Source organism: Eufriesea mexicana, unplaced genomic scaffold, assembly GCF_001483705.2.
Source record: "Eufriesea mexicana isolate 0111107269 unplaced genomic scaffold, ASM148370v2 scaffold107, whole genome shotgun sequence".
NCBI lineage: Eukaryota > Metazoa > Arthropoda > Insecta > Hymenoptera > Apidae > Eufriesea > Eufriesea mexicana.
This window is the reverse complement of record NW_016908335.1, coordinates 527,860-542,418: the sequence shown is the minus strand read 5'-3', so window position 1 is coordinate 542,418 and position 14,559 is coordinate 527,860. Positions and strand designations below refer to the sequence as shown.

Here is a 14,559-nt window from a genome sequence, read left to right as displayed (position 1 = left end):
TGCTGAACCATATGGTGCTGTGTGGCAATAACGGCGGTGCTCTGTTGCAATCGCGAATACCGCGCACCTTCTGCGGAGCAGAGCCTTCTCCGCGTATCACCAGCCTCTTGTCGATAGCGCTTCGCGTGCCTCCGCGCACCACGATCTCGTACACGCTGTTCATCGTCAGGTTCGGTATGATCATCTGCGAATAAACAATGTTTATCCAAGTTAATCGGCTGCGTCCAGTTCCTAGAGGTCGCGATTGCGCAGGGGTCTTCTCCGTAAACGACACGCGTGAGTCATGGCGAAATTTCGATTTGGAATTCAACGTGATAAGAAAGTTCGTCCGTCCTGTGCATTTCCGGCACGTCTGCAGCTGATAGCCGGCGAACGTTCTATTCGTTCAAGGATGTTTTCGGCTCAGCTGACCGTGTCCGCTCGAAACCGACATTTGTAACGATTTTATCTGAAATACCAGGGAATCGGATAAGCGGGGAAAAATGTTTATCTACGGTCAGAGAAATATTCGATCGGTGGAGAAAACGAAAGGTTCCAGGTAACAAAGTTCCGGTCCAGTAATCATCAGAAGTTGTTTCTTTCCTCGTACAGCGTCGCGTGAAATAAGTCAGGCAATCAGAGTGAAAACGCGAGCAACGAAGAAAGTGGAAAGACTCTAGTCTCTTGGCTAGCGAAGGCAAGGCGAAAATTACCGCGCTCTCAAGGTGATTCTTTTCCGTCATCACTTCGATCTCCTCGAATCGATTGTCGTTCTCGATCCGATAATTGATGAAGTAGTAGTCGATCGAGCCCCAGAAGATGTTTGGCCTGGCCCATTGGATGTACACGGAGTCGTGGGTCGGGCAGGTAACGTTCAAGATCAACGGCGCGCTGGGTCCTGAGATGTCTGTCCGACGAATGATGTGATCCGAGGGCTCGCCCTCGTTCTTCCACGTGTAAGCCTTCACCCATATCTTGTATTCGATGTACGGTTCTGAAAGAAGAACGTCCGTTTCATCGAGAAGCAAACTGCGACGAGGTGAAAAAGTTGAAATATAAATTTAATTTGGCTCATTAGCGCGTTAAACGCCACGCCGGTCCCCTAAGGATCAGCGCTAGACTTTCCGTTCAGGCGAAGTCGGGTCGTACAGCCCGGAAGGGACCCAGCATGACGGCTAACCGCGGCGTGAACGGAACGGGACGTAAAATCGGCGTGGCGTTTAACGTGTTAAGCGGTGTCTCGGAATAGAGAACGATTCCATAGATCCTCGTAGGTACATCGTTGACTTATCCAGGTAGATCTCTGGTACGCACGTGTAGGTAAGAGGACTTTAAACTTGGCCAATTATTCTACGAATTCTGTCCTTGCTGGAAACGTATTCTTCCTCGGATATTCTCGTCACATAGCGCATTCTACGAGATCTCCGCGTTACTTGGAATCGATCTGAGCATCGCGTTGCACGAATGCAGGGTTTATCCCACGGGCAGGATCGAATTTGTGCTTCATTGCACGAACCCCAGATTCCGGCGTGTTATCTAACAATGCATTCACCTGCAGTCATCGAGCACGAACGCGTAACTCAGCGGGACGATAAGAGTTCCGGCTTATCGTCGAGCTACGCACACCGACGGCTCTTGTTCGTTTACTCGAACGACAATTCTCGAAATAGATATTACCCTGGTTATTTGCTCGATTCTGGCTTAGCCCCTTAACGACCGAGAGAGGATCCAAAGCGACTCCATTTCCGATCGCGTACTCACCCAGTTCCTTTAAAACGAATTCGATGACCGGTCCATCGTACTCGCCGGTCCTGTACATTTGCACGTCTGTGTAATTGGAATGCATATAGTAAATGCGATAACCGGAAATGATGCCATTGGCGTAGTCCGGCTCGGCCCATGACAATTCGATGGTGGTGGAGGTGATGCCGTGCGACGACAGGTTCAATGGTTTCGTTGGCACTGTGAAAACGACAAGACGAAAATAAGAATCGACCAGAGCGAAACGAAAATTCGCGGGAATTTCACGGGAATTTCGCGGCTGTCAACGGCAAAGGTACTCGCGCGAACGCTTCCGTTATTTCCAGTTGTTTCCGCGTTTCGCGCGAAGGGTGTGAAGGAAAACCCTTGCGCGTGATGGTTGAAAACGACGATTTTGTCATACTCGAGGTGAAGCACCGCTCGAAAACGCGCGGCTCCGTAAACTATTTTTCGGTCGATGCACTCGTCGGCGTGTCAGTTTCTCCTTCTTTTTCGTCGGCCGCTCATCATCTTCCAAGGTGGCTTTCCAATTTTCAGCGTACAAAGACGAGAGCGAGCTTGCGACGGCCAAAGTCTGAATAATTAATTTCGCCTCGAGTGTCTTCTCAGACCCCTCGCGCCGCGACGAGTAACTCTATAGACACCATTCACTTTCCCAGCGACCGCAGAGACTCTAAGATCCAGGCTACCTTCCTTCTTTGCGACTCCCCGCGTCTAGAACCCCATCCTAGGATAACCGGCGGAGGCGAAACAATTGAACTGGATCGAGTTTTATCGCGTCGCTTTCATCGTTTCGATCCTCCTGTGCCTGGCGAGAAACATCTGCTCGTGTTTGGGGGAGAGAAGCCGAAACGGAATACACGCGAAGCGATCTATGGCCGGTGGTAAGGCTTCGCGATTGAGTTTCGTCGAGTTTTAACAAGAAGAGGGTGCGAAAGGCTGCTGGCCGAAGCTTACGCGTGGATTTCCATCGCTATTCGAAACGAATGCAACTCGAGAGGCCACGATAGGATATACCGTGGACGAAATAGACGCAGAAATAGGCGACTAAGGGTATTTCTTCATCGAAATTCTCGCCCGCTGTAACGCCATCTGCTTGTGTATATATTCGATTTCAAACGATACACCGGGCAAGCCGATATCGCGCGCGTACCAAACGGAGTTCGATAATGACAGCTACACCCTCCAGTGCTTCTCTGTAACGCAATACTCTTACACGTTAGCGTCGCTCGCGCGAACGTTAAGCGCCATTCGCGGCGAATTCGAGCGGCGCGCCATTTCAACGGATGATTGGAGCCGTCCGGCATCGCGGTATCGCGAAATGCAGGAATTCGTTCGTACCAAAGTATCGCGAGACGTTTCCGCTTTAACGCGATATCCTCGAGGGACCGTTTGGCACAAATGCGTCCCAAAATGACACGAAATTCGCGCGCCGGGTATCGGCTATACGCGAGGACAAACTGGACCCAGCGGAGAAAAGCGAATGGGTTGGGACTATATCGACATGGTCCATTAAATAACCGTCTTATCGCGATCCATTCGCGAGCGCTTTTCTCCGAGCCAATAGGACAGATCTCAGCTTCAACCGGATAACCCAACGCGTTGTTGAGCTGAACAGAGACAACCGAGAACGCGCCATTTACTCTTCCAACGCGATGGATTCGAAGGAAACTCGGAAGCGTAATAATGCACGCGTTTCGCGCTCACCCTCCCGCGGATTCGCGCGTTTCCTCGCAGTCGGCAATTTTTCCGTGACGTTTCGTCGCAAAAGCGTCTCGCGACGCGACTCGTTTCACGCGAGCCTCCACCCCCCGAGGCTTTTCTTCGCCGCTGAAAAACCATGCTCGAGAACAGACCCCTTTCCCATTCGTATTCGCGTCGCGTTCGCGAGGGAGGACGACGACGGGCGCGACAATCGGCCGCGAAAACCTTTAGAATTCGCAGCCGAATCGTGTCGGACGGCGACACGCGGCTGTTGAAAAATGAGCGCGATCGTGTATGGCGAATAGGCAAGGTCGAACGTGCGATTCGCGCTCCGGCAGGTCACGGAAAACTCACGAGGAGAAAGGAATCGACCGCCTCGATTACGTCGAGGTTTCGCCACCTTTTCGTCCACCGCTTTTCCGGGTTCCGCGCGGCCATGGGAAAACGTTTTCTCCCGCGTTTCCTGCCCAATCTAAAGCCCGCGCTCTTCTCACCGCCCAGTTAATACGCCTGTTTTTCATTTACATTCATTGCCTTTCGAACTGGCAATCCGAGTTACGCGAAGTTACCTTATAAAAGGTAACCCGGCGAATATACCCGGTCCAGTTTTCTTACGGTTCAGTTTAGGAACGACTTTCTTTCCAATGTAACCGACTGGTTCGGTTACTGTCGGGAAACGTGCAAGAAAATTCTTATATAACATACAGGTCTGCATAGTGGGTTGCTTGGTAACGACTCGGCGGATTCGCTCGGAATCATCTTCGAGAGAATTACTCGCTGGAACGGGAAGACGGTGTCGAGATTCCCGAGAAACTGTAACTCGGATTGTAAATCAACGGATTTTTTCCGGTTTCTAAAACAGAGAGATACTCTACCTCCATCTTTACCGATCTTTCGTCTAGATTCGTTCGCCATTGAAGGATTCGTTAGTCGTGGATATTAGGTATTTAGTAAACAATATCTTATCTCAGGGTAAAAATTATCGATGAAACATAATCATACGTTTGCTCTCGATCAATTCAGAATCGTGACCTATGCAAATACTCTCTCGTTTCTTCTCTTTTCTTTCATACATCGTATAAATGTACACAGTCTATACCACGCTTCGTTCGTTACACGCATCGTTTATTTTACATCGATATATGTATTAAAAATCTATGTCAACCTTTACCGCAGGTTTGACTCGCGCGAGATCTTAAGCGAATAGTCGACGCGGAGGCAGTCTCGCGTTGTTTCGCGATTCATAAAATGGACACCTGCGAAGTAGTTTCTAGAGCCGAGAAATCTGCCGCGTGTTGGCCGATTTTTCGCGATCGGCGCCCGGAGCGACTTCCCTGGGCGAGACACCGGGCAAATAGTCGAGGCGGAGATAGACCTGCGCGATTTCGCGATGCATACGCGAGAGACAGAGGCGAAAGTAGCTTTATTAGGATCGGTTGGCAATAAGTAACGGTGCTCCAGTGAAAGGAACGGTTGATAAGAAAAACGGCGATCGTCGGCTACCTGTTTCGCGTTGCGTGGCTTTCTCGTTTCCTGGGCGGCAAGTTTATGAACTTGAAACGCATTCGACGCTGCCTTCCCGATCGGCTGCGTTACTCGAGCCTGCACCGTTGCGATTTCGTCCTCGAACCGGTGCCGCGGCAAAAACGCTCGCCGTCTTAACGCGTTTCACGTTGGGTGACTCACGGCACTCCTCAAAGCTGAACATTCTTCTCGAAGGATACCCAGAGTTGTAGCAGAGTTCTGGGAGAAGTCGAACGTTTTAACCGGGCCGCGGAATGTGGAAATTACGGCTGGGATCCTTGCGTTTTACAATTCCATTTCGGAGTTCACGCTCGATAACAGATTCATGCCGTGCTCTTAAGCGACACGGTACGGTGCGCGGTAGACGAGGCAGGCTAAGGTGAGTCGGACGAAACGTGTCGTACAATCGTGATCGAGTATTTAGCGTATTTTCTTCGAAAATGTTTCAACGACCACGACCGAGGGGGTCAGAAATTTCGCGTCGCGCCATCGATTACGAAGCGTCGAACGCAACCGCGTCGTCCCTCGACCGGGACGCACAAGGTGAGTCTCGCAGGGCGAGAGAGGCCATTAAGGGGGGCCATTAATTCGAGATACGCGTTCTCCGCGATAGGCATTAGGAAACGCGCGCAAATCCGGCTGAACATTTTCGGGCATGCGAATTAGAGTGCGCGACCTTGAGGTGCTCTTCTCCTCCGCGTAAAAATAGACCACCGAATGCCTCGTGGTACCGGCTAACGTGCCCGGACTGGGTAAAAAACCGGCGAAAAGGAGTAAAAAGCGAGCCCCACGTTGGACGCGGCTGGATTTCCATAATTTTATACCTGGCCGACGCCATAAGGTCAGCCGGAGCTGTTGCAACGATGCAGAGAAGAAATCCGCGTTTGCACGCGGATCACGCCTGTCACGAATGACGATCCGTGAAAGGCGGTTGCGAAACTGGACCGAAACGGCGGGCAAAAAGCGCGTGGAAAAGGAAGGCCTGCCTGGCTGTCGGCCGGGCGGAAACGCGACTCGCTTCCTGGCGGAGGGAGCGCTCAGGATCGAGTAACGATTTCTCGGCGCCGTTTCCTCCCGCCGCGAGAACTAGTTCCGTGGCCACGCTTCGCAACCTGATCGCGACCGGAGGAAACGCAACGCGCTGTTTTCATGCCTTTATGACAACGTACACGCCCGCGAATCCGCGCTCAGCCGCTTACGTAACCTACCGCGGCAAGGTGCGTTTCAGGAGAACCAGACTGGGCACCGAAGGGGGCAGGAGGCGGGCCCCCTGAGAGGGAGATAACGCGAACCTGCGCTACGGTGCGCGCTAGGTGGACAGGCAGAGGTGGATTCCACGAGAGAAATGTAATACACGCTGCACCTTGTTCCCCGGAATCGAGACGGAAAAGGAAACGCGCGAGTGCGCCGCCACTCGGCTGTGCACGCCAGCCATGGGGAAAATCTTTCCCGCGGCGGGGACGCCCCGCGTGACCATCGTCGATCCACGATCCCGCCATTCGCTGCGTCGCCTGTTCGGAGGACCCAATCGCGATTACGCGTATACGCATGGAGGGTTCTCGTTTCGTTGGGTACGCGAATTCAGCGAGGGAACCGCGCTGATAACGAGTATACGGGTGACGTCTGTTCGACGTTACGTTACGTTTACGATTACAGCGCTTCTCATTGTTTTCTCTATGTTTTCTGTATGTTCCCCGCGAAATCCGGGGAACGTATTCATCGATAAATCGCGCGGCGTTAAGCGCGTCCATAAATTTTCTTCCGCTGCGGAGAGCAGGTCGGATGGCGCAACGTAGAGTGGGGGCGGGGACAGTTCATTAAAAAGTCGCTGATAATAAAACATTGTACACGGACATTTTATTCGCAGGGATATTACTCTGTCGCGGTTTATTTATTACCGGCGGGAAATCGCTGCAGGATCAGCGCTGCCTGCGATTAATCGAGTAAATTACCACTGCCTCTTGCGCCTCGTTCTGTCCGCCACTTTCTTTCCATACTTCCGATTTCTTCCGATTTCGCGATGTTCAACGGAAATACCTACCACTCTTAACCGCGAAATCGTGCTATTCGGGAGAAAAACGCGACTCGGGATCGAATGTTCATCGTTTCCTATTTACCGATCCAACGAATATTACGGTGAAGGAGAAAACGGGGATTATGGTTTTCGTTTAGATCGTGCTCCCATTCGACGATCGGAGTTGTGATCTTGCGATCACACAAGTATCGTCACGTGGAATGCAATAATACCCATTTACCTCGATAAACGTCGCTGTCGTTCTCCGTTGAGGAGACAGGCACCGTGTAGGTGGTCTGCTCGTACGTCAGCTCGTCCGTGTACGCGATTGGATCGGCGGACGCGAGCAGTATCCGCAGGATGACAGCCACTGCGGCCACGAGTTGAGCGGCACTGGCTATCCTGGCCCACGACATTTTCGTTTTGCAGCTGCAGCTGTGAAGCGCGGCGTGGCGTGGCGTGGCGTGGCGTGGCGTAGCGTGGCGTGGTGTGCGGCACGGCACGGCACACGGCGTGGCTCGCTCGCTCTCCACCGGGCTATTTCACGAATTCGTCCATCCTCGTTACTCTTGTCGGCGTTCTCATCGCGCTCGTTTCACCCTCGGAACGGCACTCCGCGCGGACACGCGCACCAACCACAAGAACAACACGCGACAGGACGGTCCGCCGTACGAATCGAGTCTCCGCGAAAGTTCATCGCTGTTTTTCGCCTGCGTTCGCAGCGCCACGTTAAAACGCGGGCCCGTGGTCCACGGGGAAGAAGGACAGTTTGCGTCGTCGCATCGCACCCTGTGATTGTCCGTGGAACCAGTTCGATCCGGATCGTTTCGTTGGGACCGTTGCACCGAGGGGGATGGCTCACCGACGAATCCTCATTTTCCAAATATGATTTTACCCCGTAACAGCAACGAGGCCGTACAGCGGTAGGAGAAACGCGATCGGACGGATTGATCGGCTAGCGTGTCCCTCGGTCGCCTGAAGGAATAGGAAATTGTCGAGGCGTATCGGACAGCAAGGATCGAAGCTAACGAAGCGGTGATTGCGTTCGCGCTGCATCCTGGCGGCCCGATATACCTCCGCGCGCCGCGTACACGTCCGTGCAACGTGACCGGAATATTAACGTGGCTCGAGATCCAACTGGCTAGCCTAATTTCGATTCTCTCCCGTCGGACTCGTTTCCCTGCTTTTTTCCTCCTTTGTTTATCGATCGCGCGAAACACGTGTGGGAATTGAGACAGAGAAAAGAGAGAGAGAGAGAGAAAGAGAGAGAGGAGGGATAAAAAATAAATTCGATCGTCGCCGGTTCTCGGCTCGCACGTTGTCCTAATTGCGTCGTCGAGTGCCTCAATTAGTCGGAATTATGACCTCGATTGTTTCTCGTCGAGCTACACACCGAGAGGCAGCAACAGCGCCGGTAGCAACAGCGGAGACGGCCGGCGGCAGCAACGAGCGCATCAGCTTCGCTGTTCGCCGGTCGCGCAGCAATAATTACACGGCCTCTCTGGAACGTTTTAAAGCGGCTTCCCCTTATATTTTTAGTGCGTCAAGATCGAGGGGACACACGGGTCGAACGCATCTGCAGCGTGTCGGGAATTCAGCAACGTTTGTCTCACGCTCCTCGTAAAAAGAATCGTCGAAAGTTACGATGTACTTCCATTCGACCATCGTTGCCGGTATACACCTTGCTTTTGTCCCTCTAGACGCCGGTACGGTTCCATCTCGCGAGCAGATCGGGAATTAATCCGCGTAGAGAGTCGAGGTACAGTTCCGTGCGAAAAGGTCGACGAAAATGAGGTTGATTGTAAACTTGCGCGGTTCTGGAAAGAATGTCGGGCTGGAAACAAAGAGGAATTGTTTACGTTCGATTTAGGATACGGTACGAGCAAACGGAGGACTCGCGATTATGACTCAACGATTGCGATATTAACCGCAAGTTAACCGAGAACCGGCCGCAGCGGCGCTGCACGCGTGCACGAGCACCACGAGCCTTGACATTTATACGTCACGGAGAAACTCCGCGTCCTACGTGCATCCTAGTTGCGCGAAAAGCTAGACGAAAAGAAATCAACGAGACTAGCCGCGATCATCTCGGACGGCGGGGATATAAATGCGGAAAAACGTTTCCGCCGATCTTGGATGAAAATTCAAGTTCCGCAATAAAGGATGACTCACTGGCATGCGACGCCTCGCCGCGTGCACCTACATAGGGTGTATCGTAATGTGCGAGTACCGGTTCAAGGGTAGACTGGGATCATTAAAATAACAATAAAAAAAAAAAAAAAAATGGCCGAACACAATCGTGCGCCGTGTTTGAACCCGAGTTCAAATTACGTATAGTTTTCACACGGAATGTTTTCATAGTTTCGATAGAGGAACGGAAGTAGCTATCTTACGCGTCCACGTAAGTAGAATGAACGTGATTCACGAGAGGTTATAAAACAGAGTTTATAAATTATCTTTAAATTGGTATATCGAGTTTCGAGTAAGTTTGGAGGTATTTATAAGCTATATATATATATATATGCAAGTGCATTAAGGTAACGCGTACGTTGATTAAAATATTAGTAACTGCTTTAATGGAAACGATTCGTAGAAACGATTTCCATACGTTCCGATACTCCGCGTAGTGCTATTAAAAGAACGTCGCGTAAACGTTTTTCTCGTACAGCGATCGGTAACCTATCAACGATTTCCTGCCTACTTCCGTTTCGCAAGAAAGACGTTAGACTGGCAGAGGTCGAGAGAGACGTCCGCTGTTTCCGATTCCAATATCCTTCGCGACAAGAAATATCCAATTCCGCGACGAATCGCCGGAAAACGTGCAAACTCAGGCCAACGCGAATCGACTGATATTATGCAACGATGTATTTGCATAGGTCGCTCGCACCGGTGGCATCGTGTCGCGTGGGATCACGCCGATCGACCAGCCGAAGACGAATCGATTCGTTTCACGCGAGACGTCGCTTTTTTAAACAGACAGATTCGAGGGCGAAGGGTGTTGCCTTTTGTCGTCGATGGTACTCGTTATGCCTGACACTGCACCGGCGATCCCTCCGATTTCGCTACCGAATTTTCCAACACCTCGAAGAGAAACCGTCGACGAGGTTATGTATTCCATTACACAGCGGCGAAGGTCGATTAAAGTGGACTACATAGCGAATATGCTATATTTGCGGATACCCGGTGAGAATAAATTATCGAAGCGGATGACATTGACATGTATTTCGTAGAGCGCTATGTAGGTGAAAAGTTATTTCTTATTTACATGTCCATTGTACCAACAACGTCTACCAGCGGCGGAAGTACATATGTGCCCGAGACTTTACGCATCTTCGTACGGAACGGTGTCGATGTACCTTTAGAAAAACATCGCGAAAACGATTAACGTTGCGAATGGTGGCGCGCGAGTGGCAACGTCGGGTCCGGAGAAATTACACCGATGGGAGGAATCGAAGAGAATTCGTACCCCATAGGACGGATTCGCATGGTCGATCGAATACACCGATCCAGCGTCATTTTGGCACCGTGCAAAGAACCCTTCACGCCATATCGACCCTTCAACCTCGAGCCACGATTCCGCCCATGTCGAACTCACACCCGGACGTATCGGTCCAATCATTACCACGCGATTTCGTGCAGTTTCGTGTGTCCACGGTCTAGCCAGGAAGAGATATAACCGGTAGCGAAGGATACGGTGTGCGCGAATCACTGAAAACTTTCTCACACTAGGCGTCACTGGCACTGGAGAGGCGTCGTTTGCGCGGCGAATCAAACGCCATTTCAAATTGGATCGCACGAAGTATCCGCGGATAACTTCACAAAATGACGAATCTGACCGCGGGAGAACCTGATCAAGATTGTCCCTTGGACGACTCGGAACGAGTAATGGTGCACCGTTGCGATCCTGCGAGAGTGACAAAACGCACTGCTCTCCAGCGAGGAACACGAACGCTAGTACGCACACTACTGGCTCCCACGATCACCAACGTACAACGTTCTCGCGCGTACGGTAAACCGTGACTCCGGCTCTCTACACTCGCTTCTCCGAGTCGCTTCCAGTCGAGAAGAAAACAGACAGACATGCACAGAGAGGGAGAGAAACTCACGCTGCAACACACGCTCGAGGTCCGACGCGTTGTGTGGGAGCGTGTACGTGCAAGGGGGATGAAGCGAGAGAGAGAACGTAGCGGGGTACACGCGCGCGCACCGTAGGCACACACCACTGCTAACAAGCCGGTATACACGTGCGCTGGGAATGTGCGTGAGAGAAAGAAAGGCGCCAAGAGGAAGGGAGAATAAGCGAGAGAGGGGATGTGGAGAACGCGTTGCACAGTCGTGTGCGAGAAGAAGGCGCGACTATATGTTTGTAACGCGTTTCCTTCGGCTGTTCCCGCTTATCGCGTCTTCTTCACGCCGAGACGAGAGGCGACTTTGTCGTGTCGCATTCACCACGTACCCCGATACTCTTCTCAAGGAGGCACCGCACACTGGAGTGAAAAATCGTGGAAAATCGATCGTGGAACGAAGAGGCGCGCCGGTGGCGACGACCGAAACGGCGTGGCAATCCCCCTCTTTGCTCGCCTGTCTCTTTCTTCCTCTTCCCTCGCTCTGTCTTCCTCCTTCTTTGCCTCTTTATATTTCTCTGTCTTCGTCCCTCTCTTTCTTCCCTCTTTGTTCATTTCCCTCCCTGTTTATCTATCGTTCTCTCTTCTTCTCTCACGCATCTCGACTCATCCTCTCTTTCTCTTTATTTTTCTCCCTGCTCTCCCCTCCAATCGCGGGCTTTCTTTCTCTCGCTTACAGCCTGTCTGTTCTTGTTTCACGTTGCTGTCTCTTCCGTCCTCGTTGCACCGCCGGTTCTCCGCGCACTGTCTCCGTCGTCACGGTCCCTGCCCTGTGCCAACGTGTATGGATTTTCAGAGAATCCGAGTAGCGAAAATTCGTCAAAACGATCCGCGATCGTGGTGAAGGAACGGCAAAGGAGAATCGGCGTTGACGAGGACTCGGTTCGTATGACTCATGAAACGACGTCGACGACAGGTCACTGAAAAACGCACGGACGGCCATGAAAATCCCGACCATGCCCTCTCGCGAGAGAGCGAAGCGCCGACAACGCGACACACAATGACGGTTACTCATGGACGAGGAGAAGAGCAGCTGGAAACCTGCTGGCGACTGGGCTTTCAGGGACGTAAAATTCGATCTTCGTACCACGTGGCTTGAACTGTCATTGTCAGAAACGTGATTCGTGTACCGAGTATCCCCTCGTGATCTTTCAACGACCGATAAGAATCTTTAGCGCCGTTTCGTGACGTATCATTAGAGTACCATCGGCGCCACGATCGTCATATCGATTTTGGACCAGATGTCGCCTCGAGTCGAGACACTTTTTACGAACGATCTCTTTGCTCCCTTGCCCAATGGATAATTATCGAAAACGTCGAACGCAAATTTAAAATCATCCAATGTACTCGTTCAATGTCAGCCATGTATGCAGCAGGAAATAGCAGAGACAAAGCCCATTTACAAATCATTGTGATTCCGATAACACTTAATCCGTTGGATAATTATGTTTCACCACAGATACGATAGCTATTGAATCTCGATAAGATTCTTTAATCGGAAAAAGTAACTATTTTTATTTTCCGTATAAAATTGTAAATTTTTTTTTAAATGGAGTTTAATGGCGTTATAATATAACAGATACAGAAGAGAGAGAGGAATAGCAAGAGAGAGAACGAAGAAAAAGGAACGTGCCTAATGGTGAATTCGTCAGTATTACTACCTAGGAAATCCCTACTTTAAGCCTAGGGATAATGGAGTCAGGTCAGAGGACGTACTTGTAGGTATTGGACTGTTTAGACAACTTCTGCGAATGGTATTCTGGCCTGATGCCTCTGGTGGCGATTGTAGGAGGGTCGCTACACGGTAAAATGTTCCAAAACCTAAAATTCAGCGAGAGCAAATGCGGCCTGTGACAGCTACGAGGAAGAGGGGCAAAATTGAAGACTGTACGGAAATCAGGGACGTAGTTAGAAACGAATGAACCATCAGTAAAGGCGTACGAAGATACGATCGTGACCGAAATAGCCGCGATTTGTATAAAGTTTTCGAAACATGGCATTCGCGTCTATGCTTCGGGGGAGAGCGACCGATAGCAAATTCAAATGATACTAACCAAGTCAGTAACAGAAAGATTGTATGCTATCTCGCGAATGTTATGTTAACGAGCGTTATCTGTCACCCGCATAATCGTTAAACTCGACCGATAGGGACGACTGAAAGAAATGCATTGGCTTAGAACGCATAATTAAATTATTCCATTCTCCAGCAAATATAGCGTCGTAAAATTTCACTCGATACAACACCTTTTCCACGCTTTACGTAATGTATCTTCTTTATATCATAAAGATAAAGAAGCTACGATCTTGATACGAGGTTTATAAACCACGAGTGGCTGTTTATCAAATTCTTATCACTCGGTCGTAAAGCAAAACCGCGATGACATCTAGCGAAAGGGCAATGAAACTTCGCAACACCGACGACTACTTTTTATTAATAATCCTTGTAAGTTTTCAATTCCATTTTGTCCTATTTTATCAATTACCAGAACCCTACGAAGTTAGTACGCTACCTTTTCAACATCGGGTATTTCAGATTTCCTCGATATCATACCATCGTTGGTAAGAGTACGCTGTTACAGCAATCTTTCTTAACAAATTCGGTTAAAGTAGGTATCTTTAAACTCGCGCTTATCGACCGAAGATACAAAGACTTCCCAAACATTCTGTTTTATCGGTAGCTGTAATTCTAACGCGCCGACTTACAAATGTAGACCAACACCGAGTTTCTTTCTCTTTGTTTAAATTTCAAATTACAAATAATAACAAAGATTTGCAATCTCACCTCCTTCGTCGGTCATTACAGAAATGGTGCTTGCTGGACCATGCCCCTCCGGATTGAATACTTGCAACGATACCAGGTATTGCGTGTACGTCTGCAGATTGCGGATCGTGTGATTCTGAAAGGGAACGATAAACGCGAGATTTATTCCCCGCAAAATGGCGCCGTAACACCGAAGTACAACGCAAACCAACGAGAAAGGTTCGTACAATGCATTTTGGATAACTTACGTCAATGGCTGGGTTTCGTATGTATACTTCTTTTTCTTCCATGTAGGGCTTGTCCCGAGGCTTATAACCGATTCGATAGCCAAGAAATTCACCGTGAATCGTGTCATAGCTGGGCGCTTTCCACGTCAAATAAATGGACGTGGCAGACGTGTTGTGAGCATTGGTAATTGTAGGCTTTCCCGTCGGCACTGAAACGAAAAAATCGAACACATGCACGTTAGCACATCTCGTACAAACATATCTGCCGGGATGCTTTCGAGATCGTATCGACGTTTCAGCGAGTATCATGAAAACATCCTCCTTGATGGTATGTTTACCGTTCGACGATTTTCATTAATACATATTTTTGCGAATTCGTTTGCCTGATCTGCGCAAACCGTTTCCTTCGCTCACTCCACCTCTCCACCTCTCTCTCTCTCTCTTTCTCTCTCTCTCTCTCTCTCT

General features: G+C 50.2%; 1 protein-coding gene across 7 annotated transcripts in view; it reads right to left on the bottom strand.

Moving 5' to 3' along the window:
* The window catches only part of LOC108555348 (Protein tyrosine phosphatase 99A), an 87,091-nt gene that overhangs the window by 9,434 nt on the left and 63,098 nt on the right, over nucleotides 1-14,559 (bottom strand). For 4 of the 7 annotated variants that reach the window (XR_001890770.1, XR_001890769.1, XR_001890771.1 and 1 more), the window contains 5 exons: nucleotides 14,116-14,303; nucleotides 13,889-14,003; nucleotides 1,741-1,941; nucleotides 693-973; nucleotides 8-184 (listed from right to left, as the gene is read on the bottom strand). Coding sequence is in view for 1 of the 7 variants with exons in the window: in XM_017910955.1 (XP_017766444.1) it covers nucleotides 8-184; nucleotides 693-973; nucleotides 1,741-1,941; nucleotides 13,889-14,003; nucleotides 14,116-14,303 (962 nt within the window). In the remaining 6 variants the exon portion in view is untranslated. Of the gene's footprint in view, nucleotides 1-7; nucleotides 185-692; nucleotides 974-1,740; nucleotides 1,942-7,223; nucleotides 7,958-10,448; nucleotides 10,469-10,604; nucleotides 10,978-13,888; nucleotides 14,004-14,115; nucleotides 14,304-14,559 lie in introns of those variants that run through there. The other 3 variants (XR_001890772.1, XR_001890773.1, XR_001890774.1) reach the window with 3 other exon arrangements.